At 42.8% G+C, this 8,911-nt stretch overlaps 1 protein-coding gene across 3 annotated transcripts in view; it reads right to left on the minus strand.

The window, feature by feature from the left end:
* FBXW11 (F-box and WD repeat domain containing 11) overlaps nt 1–8,376 on the minus strand; it is a 58,547-nt gene extending 50,171 nt beyond the window's left edge. Inside the window, exons 1-3 of one of the 3 annotated variants that reach the window (XM_042024610.1) lie at nt 8,275–8,374; nt 5,830–5,937; nt 347–448 (exon numbers count right to left, since the gene is read on the minus strand). In XM_042024610.1, coding sequence (XP_041880544.1) covers nt 347–397 — 51 coding nt within the window. In that variant the 5' untranslated portion in view covers nt 398–448; nt 5,830–5,937; nt 8,275–8,374. Of the gene's footprint in view, nt 1–346; nt 449–5,829; nt 5,938–8,274 lie in introns of all 3 variants that reach the window. The other 2 variants (XM_042024618.1, XM_042024626.1) reach the window with 2 other exon arrangements.
* Between the last annotated feature and the right edge of the window lie 535 nt (nt 8,377–8,911).

Here is an 8,911-nt window from a genome sequence, read left to right on the forward strand (position 1 = left end):
TATCACAGGCTGGTCAGTTCATTGCAAATTTAAGAGAAATGGCAAAGCTCATTATGTTATTTTTTAAGTTAAACGAGAAAGCAAAACGTAGCAGGCAACATGCAGAACTATGCTACTGGTATCACAACTTCAGTAAACAGGCAATAAAACACAACAGCTCAACCCCCAGCCCTACTGCACAGAAAGCCCTTAAAGAGTCACTCCTACAATGCAGTTAAGTAGAAGATTTCAGAAAAGGATGCACAAAAAAACATTTAGCAGACTTAACAATTTGATTAAACAGAGTCCTGAGAGTTTAACACAAGTTCAACAGCATAACATTTACAACAAGAAAGAAGAAAGGCACCTGGAGACATCTGACACTGGGCATGCTCTGCAGGCATCTCAGTGCGCACATGCTCTCTACCAGGTTGGAGCAGCCTAGCCACAAAGACCTTGGCACAGAACACTGCAGGGTGACAAAAAGGAAGGAAGAGAAGAAGCAGTTAGATGCCACAACAAATCACTCAAGGCAGGCAACTCATTAGTATGTTATCGTGGGTACTTATCTATGTTACTTCTACATTCATCACATGTTAGCGGCCAAGGGTAAAATAACCACTGAAGAGCCTGCGCAGCAAACAAGGACAAGCCATCCCTCTGGCCTGAGCTCCTTTTCCCCATATCTGTAACCTCGTGGCTTTAGTGCCAGCTGAACATTTTAACTTACTCCCAGCAGCAGGAGAGTTTTAGTTCACCCACACACTGCTGCCCACGGCAGACGTTCTGAGGCAGAGGCCTCACCCAGCAAACAGGCCTGGCCAAAATCCCTGCCCAGCTGTCCCCTACACAGGAGACCAGGAGGTGCCATTGGGGTGGCAAGGCTTTAGGATCCACCTGGAGGAGCTTTGGGAATTAAGGTTTGGTACTCCCCACTCCCTCAGCTTTCTCAAACAAATTGTGGTTCTTCATTCCCACGGCAAAGCTGGTGTTAAATGTGAGGTCCCAGTCTGCACTGGGACACACAACCTGACAATGGGAGCATGTTTTAGAGAGGAACCACACTTAGCTAAGTTCAAACTGCATGACCAAGTTCTGCTTAGTCATAGTCAAGGTATCCTAATAAACTGGGGGGACATGCTGAAATTATAGTTGAAGATATCCTAAAGACAAATTATCCCCTGGCTACATTTGTTACTCAACCTGCCTCCCAAGCTTAACTACCAAATTCCCCATTGCTGACACAAGAAGCTAGGAAAAGTCTGGAGATCCCTTTTGTTTCTTTTCTGAAGCTGAAGAAATTTGATGCAGACAGACTCTCCAAAACTTTTGTAGCTCCCCAATACTATTTCCCAGTTCCTTTTAAGGACAGAGTAGTACATATACCAGATAAGGCTAGGGGAAAGGATTCAATTCCTCAGCATGAAGCAGTGCATAAACCCAGCTCCAATAATTGGCACAGACTGAGCTTTCACTATTTTCCACACAAGGTTCCAATTTAGTTACAACAAACATCAAAATTTTAAAAGAAAAGCCCCACACAGGTCAAAGCTGAAAGTGGAATAACCAGAGGTGAAGCCTCACAGAAAGCAGTTTGTGCCAGGATCAAGGAGGGGGAGAGAGCCCAGAGCACCTGAAGGGGATAAAAACTCTTTTTTTGGTTTCATATCTTACGAATAAAACAATCTTTTCCTCTCCATGCTAAGGAGAGAAATTAAAGGAAAACCAGCACAAGAATGCCCCTAGCAGCATCAAAACGCATTGAAATTTCCTCTCTTACCCAGCAGGAAGGTGCTGATTCCATAGGGATGTCCTGTGCTATGCACTTGGCATGGGAAGAGTGGGAGCATATATCTTACAGACGGGGTAAAAATAGTCATATTTATGTTTTTTATTGTATTGTTCTTTCTTTAATAGCAAAATAAAACCATAGTTTTCAATTATTAGAAGTTTTTTAAAGTTTATTTCAAGTTTAGAGAAATGGGATTTAGCTATAAAGTAATTAATCCAGTATATCTGCAACTCCTTTTCAGTAATTTACTTTGACAGGTCCTCATACTAACACTTGAAATTTAGTTCCCAAGACTCTTCTAAGACAAGTCAACCAGTGACAACAGGGGAACTACATTAACTTCAGCAAGGCACCAAAAAAAAAAAAAAAAAAAAAAGAGGTTTTCATATTTTCAAAAAAGATGGGATGTACTGTTAAAACCCACTGACTGAAGATACACACTTTTTACAGGTCTGTTTTTCAAAACAAGAGTGTATGATTCAAGAAACTTCTTTTCCAATCTGTTTCATTCTTTACTCCTATTTAGGACAATATCTGCATGGGGTGTCTGCAACACTGAACCATCAAAATTCAAGGTATTGCTTCAGGTGTTGATTAAAGCCCAAACACATTTTTAAATATTTAGGCCTGGTAAAAAAAAGTCACTTTGCTCACATGACTTAATAAAAGTCATTGACAAAAAGCACAGCAAACTCCTCTCCTGAGATGTTCAGCTCAGGTGTACAAAGCTGAGTACAATGTTTATAATGAATCTACAGGTGTCCACAAATTGTAAGCTAAAAATCACTGGTTTCGAGGTTATTATGTGTGGGCATTTTAGGAACTACTCTAGCTAAATAAACTGAATTTTAAGCACTTAAGAGAAAAATGGGTAACTTGAAAACATTTTTTAAAAATTTTATTCAAAATGCATTAGACACCGAGGCCATTTCCATGCCAAGGTTAGTTAAGCCACACAAAAACCTTTTCACAATATTACGAAACCCTGCATGAAAGGGTTTATAAAACTCCCTGGACACTCAGCTGCAGCACTGATATTGCACAACACTACAAATTCAATACTGCATCCCACTTCACACCAAAACAGGAACGTGCAAATATTTGTGTGCTTCCCTGACATGTTATTGCTTGACCCTGCCATGAATAAAAGCTTAACAGGTTTCCAAAGACTCCACTTAGCATAGCAGGAGCCTCAGCTCAGGCCTTCACTTTGCACTGGCCCTGCTTTCGCCAGCAGCCCAGGGAGATGCAGCACTAGTCTGGGAAGGGGAAAACGCCAGTGGCCAACAGGCACAGAATTAAATGAGAACACAGAGAACAGAACTGCACAGGTTAAGGGAAAGCCAACTGAAACTCAGATTTTAAGGAATAAGGTTAACTAGTAATGCAGAGCTTTAACTGCCTCACATTCTGAGGGCTGTGGATCACCTGGAGGCCCAGTTTGCAGAGCTGAGAGGGGCTCTGAGCTCCAGGGCAAGGAGGGAACAGACACAGAAACCCTTATTCTGATCTCTTCAATGCTTTGTGCTTGGAAAGAGTCGTACTCTAATTTTATTATTAGATTACTGATGTTAATTCCATACACAAAGAGCTGCTTTGGTGGTCTACCCCAGGAATTGCATCTCAAGCTTTAGGTTTCAATCTTAAATCTCAAATTTAAGCAGCCTATACAAAACGCTGCATTCCCAGTGAAACCTGTAAATCCCCAGTAACAAGGGAAGATGCTTCAATGTCTTTAAGGCTTAGATGTAAAGGACTTCTTATGTTAATAGCAAAGCACACAGCAGTGTGCATCCAATAAACCAACTTTGTAGGTGGGAACTTTTAGGATGGAGGTATTAAAAACACTCTCTCAGGCCCTGAACCATCCAAAGTTTTCCTTCACTCTGGACTTCTCCCAGGTTACAGCACAGTCTGGTTAAAGCAGTGCAAAATTCCCAGAAATGGTTTCTCTCAGCACATCTGATACTGTCACACAGAAATCCTCACACTTCTCTATCCCTTAGAAAAACCATCACCCGTTTATCCTCTAAAGCCCATTAAACTGCTCAAAAAATGCCTATAGCCTGTATTCCTGATGGAATTAGAACACTCTGCAAGCCAGGCATGGCAATATTGCAGTGTCATAATCAAGAATGACAACGTTTACATAACCCAGATTTATGCTGCAAGTTTTATAAAATATTAAAATTATGACCTCGGAATTTTTCACCGCTTTCATTTTATTTATACAAGATAACTTAAGGAATCCAAATTTATTGGTGTGTTTACAGCTTGGGAAATTCTGGTCGTAAGGCAAAAATATCCTTGTTTTTGAAAATCAGTTTCTAGACAGAGTCCAAAAAAGACTGGCAAGGAGAGGCTCTTTAGAATTTCAAAGGAAAGTAGAGTAAAATAAATGAAAGAGCTAATTCACTCAATTTTTTTCCAAGGAGCATGGCTAATTATATTAATTCACTCCTCCTGCAACACCTTTTTTCTTATGCAGTTTATTACAAAACTAACTTGAACATTAAAACCTAAAAAATCATTCAAGTTTATAAATTCTAAATACTTTTTCCAGCTTTCTTGTGACAGCAAAGCTGGAAGCTCCTCCGTAAGGTTAGTTCATGCTCTGGATGTCCATGAGGCTATAAACAGATATTTCAACTGGCAAAAAAGGTACAACCAAAGAACTTTAACCTTCACTGTGAATTTTTTCAGGTTTTTAACTATAAGAAACTCACATGCTACTTAACATTGGTGATTTCCTGGTTAGTTTACATCGATTTAGGCCTGGACCAACACAACTGGTATTTCTTTATTTCCATCATCACTTAATATTGATGATTTTATGGGTAAGTGGTGCTACTTAAACTCCTCCCATGGCTGGGGACTCAGTTTAATGCAGCCCAAGGGGTGCTCTGAAAAGCCAACTTGGATTCGAGGGCAGTCTGACAGTCTGGGAAAGCCTTATGCTCCCACCTCCAACTCAACGTCAAACTTAGATCTCCTCAAAAATCAGCATTAACCACAATAAGACATAAAAAATATGAGCAGTAACACTGTTTCAAGGCCTTCAGTGTTATTTTACACTCGGCAGGAACAGCAGCCAACTCAAACTCCCTCCCAGTTTGCAGACTGGGATTTCCTCCAGATCTTACCTGGTGCTTTTTCCCGTAAGGGCTTTACTCAAACAGTGCCAAGCAGGGCAGGGGTGGATCCCTGGGCTGGGAGTGAGTGCCCCGAGTGTGTGCACAGGTGGGAAAGCAGAACATCCAAGTGTCTGTGTGTGAACACTCTGTGGGACATGCAGGGAGCAGTGACACAAGTTCCCCAGGGACAGCCCGGCTGGCAGGGGACAGTCCCTGCACCTGTGGTACAACACTGCACAGCTCTGGAGGCACAGACACAACTGTCTGACCAACAGAAGCACTCTGGACTCCTCCTACTGCCATTCCACAGCCAGGCTGTGCCCTGGGAGGTGCCCTGTGCTCACATGCTCCACACAAGTCTGTTGGAATTGGTGCCATCACATCACCGCCTTTTCCATGGCCAAATGCAACCTCACTGGGCCTGGGTGACTTGGAAGGCTGTTGGAGTACCATCCACACAACAGATTTCCACACTCCGTGGAGTTTTACTTGTGCATTCCAGCAATCTGCTTCAGCTTTAGCAGAACTGTACTCCCAGGTCAACAAAGTTGTTTTAGATGTAATTTACTCTTGCACTTATTTCTGTCCTTCTATGAACTACAAATGCAAAAGTGAATTTCTCAAAAATAAATATCCACAGAGTGGCAAACATTTAACTTGTGAAAATTTTTTGATTATTCTTTTACTGCCATCAGATCATTCTAAAAATACAGGACCAATAGCTGAGTCACAGTGCCATTAGGAAAATCAATTTAGCCAAATGATGGCCATTCACAATAAAGACTGCTCAATGGAACAACCCTCCAACAGCCATTCAAGACCTGCATTAAGTTCTTGCATTTGGGGAAAAACACTAAGTGAGGAATCGGGAAATTTAAAGCAAGACAAGGGAAAAGAATTGATCAGAGAAATTCTCCTCATTACCACAGCGATGCTCTAGATAGGACACTGAATTCACAGGAGGCTGATGGATAACGCTGTCCCACTCTGCTCCTGAAGATCAAAGTGTGTGTTTGCTACACACACTCAATGCTACAAAAGGAATATGGGTTCAGTGGAGAGAAGATTAAATGCTTTCTTTGAACAGAATAACCATCTTACTCCATTATAATTTATTCATCAGGATAAGACTCATGAGATGCAGCACCTCGTTTTCAGGAAGATACAAAGGACTGGGAAGAAAATCCTCAGATGTTTGCCTAAGTCACTCTGAACATTAACTGAAATAACCTAAATTTTCCAAAATACACAGCATTTAGATTAGCCCTTGCTTCCTTCAAGTACATTCACCCCAACTGCCACAGTTAAGTGTGATACACCTTTCTGCACTAACATCCCCTGTGTTACACTGAAAAGGCCATTTCTAAAGCAAACACTTTCTTCTGCTCTCCTGCAGCAGGACAGGGGTTTACAGACATCTCCAGCCAGCAGCTCAGGGCACATCCTGACTGGGAAACACAGACCCAGCATTGCCAATCACACAGGAGAAACTTGCAGGGAGTCAAACACGTAGAAAAATGTGGCTGAAACTTGTCTAACATGTTAAAAGCTGTCTCAGACTCCTCTGTATTAAGTTTTTAAGGGTGAGGCCTAACACAGCTAACAGTAAATCCTACTATGGCCAAGGCAGGGTACAAGCACTTGACAACTTCTGATGCCTGTGGAGCCTGGGCTGCCAGGAACAAACCATGGATTCCCAGGCAGGGGATGCACAGGCAGGGGATGCAGAGGAACACTGCCACAGCTCTGAGAGCTGCCTCACATTGTACTTTCTGAAATGTAACATTCAAAACACGGGCAAGAGCAAAGCCTCCAACCTGCTCAGCTCCACTGCAGCCTTTGTAGGGCTGGTGCATGTTTCCAAAAGTTAAGCAATATTAAATAGCATTGAGGATCTTGATCAGCAGGGGCACTCATTTATGCTTCCCCTTTTTTTCCCTGCTCAGTGTATTTTAAATTATTTCCTCTTTTCAGTTTTCATCACTAAAGAAGCCAAGTTCACTTCTGCCTCCCTGTTCTCTCATTTTAGAAGAAGGCACACCCTGAACAGCAAATATTCCACAGAAAGATGTTATTTTACAGTTTTAACTCCAAAGTGAGTCTGATGGGTGTGTGGAACAAATTCAATTTGATACTAGATGAGAATGCAAGAAATGTGTCAGTCTAAGGTTAATAAGTATTTCCCTTAGATTCTCCCTCTGGTTTCTTTTAAAGAGTTACACTAAAACAGATTTCTCCACCCTAACCAAATAAAACTCAACTACTTGAAAAATCAAACCAGGAAACAACAGCACCCTTTGCACAAGTAATTCATTATAAATTACTTATCGATTGAATTCAAATGTAACTTCGGCACAAAATACCACACCAGCAAAACAAACGCAGAACTAAAACAATGCATGAGATCAACAGCACCTACAGGAGTTTCTGCTACAGGAGGGTAAATACTGAGGCCTCACCATTCACTACTGTAACTGCCTACAAAGGAGAACACACAAAGGCTTAGCATTACTGCTGTTACTGTCCAAAGGAATCCAGGTACATTGGCACCAACTTACAGTAAAGCTGGGCACTGGGAGGTGCAGCTCTCCCATTCACACCAGATACGATACTGAACTTACATAACTTTATTTTTCTGCCAGCCAGGGACCCAGCTTGCCTTCCTGAGGCACACAAACACCTTCCAAACCCATCTCCAAGATGACCTGTTGTAGCCTTTCGCAGGCTTCCCAAACCTCAGATGATTGTGACTCAAAGTACAACCACTCTCCCCTACTCTGAAATAAACCTATTATCACTGTGAGGCTCCTCCTGCCAGCCCCGCCCTACACCTGTCCCAAAACAGCTGCAGCCAGACCTTCACACTGACATCTCAGGAAGGATTTAAGACGCTGACTCCAAGTGCTGCCCACAACAGACTTTCAAATGGCATTTCAGCAGGAAAAGCTACAGGAATTTGTCCTAGGAACAGCCAGAGAAGTTCTCTCCAGTTCTGATGGACCCATCAGAGGACAGGGACAGAACTCAGGGCTGTGACCTCCCTGAACTCCATGGAGAGCCCAAGGCAGTCACTGGCAAGGCTGCTCTCTGCTTCCACAAGCAGGATGTGGCAGCCAGTGGCTCCGTGCCCATTCCTGCACACACCAGTTCCCCTCGTGTTCCCAGGCCTGTGTTTCACAGCAGACCGGCAATTCTCTCCAGTACAGCTCCTGTATTTCCTGGCCATGCCCTGTCTGACTGTAAGCTCAGCAGCTGATTCCCTGTGCCCTCACACTTGGGGGACATGAAGCAGTTAAAGCAAGAGACTGAATGTGCGGACAAACTCATCTAAGCAGAAGCAGCAAGACATAGTACAGGGTGACTTCTTACCTGAAACTTTGTTTCTGGGCTTCAGATCCACCAATCCAGAATGAAAGGGGATTCGAATGGGTTTTCCTTCTCAGACTTGTCTGTTAAAAGAGAGCAGCCAATCATCTTCAGCTTGGTGTATCTACTTCTTTCTTGAACGAAATCCCAATTACTGCTAATGCTGTTAGAGACAAGGCAGCCCAGGCACCTGCCCAGCCCAGGACCAACTACGTTAGTGGGGTCGTCGGATTGGTGGATCTAAGACAGAGAAACGCATTTACAGACAAGAAATTGCTCCTTCCCCTACCCTGGGTCACCCAAACAAGTGTTTTGGGGTACAGCTCACCTTGCCAAGATTAAGGAAGATGAGAAAAAGCTACAAAGCAAATAACAAAGCAAGTCCTAAAGCTTCAACCACCAGCTCACACCTCGCAGGCCTGCTCCAGGAACACAGGTTTGCACAACAGAACTCAATGCAGTTCTCCTAGTCTGCCATAAACATCCACTAAAGCATTTTATTACACTGATTATTTCCCTTTTTCCAGGCTCATTTGCCTTACATGTCTGCAGCACAAAGATGGAGTTGTCAAGACACTCCTGATCTGAACAACAGCACTGAATTCAGTACATTTTCAGTACTGCTGTGTCTCTGGAAAAC

Source organism: Corvus kubaryi, unplaced genomic scaffold (assembly GCF_017639235.1).
Source record: "Corvus kubaryi isolate FWS band 111438036 unplaced genomic scaffold, C.kubaryi_AGA036_p1.0 128, whole genome shotgun sequence".
Lineage (NCBI taxonomy): Eukaryota > Metazoa > Chordata > Aves > Passeriformes > Corvidae > Corvus > Corvus kubaryi.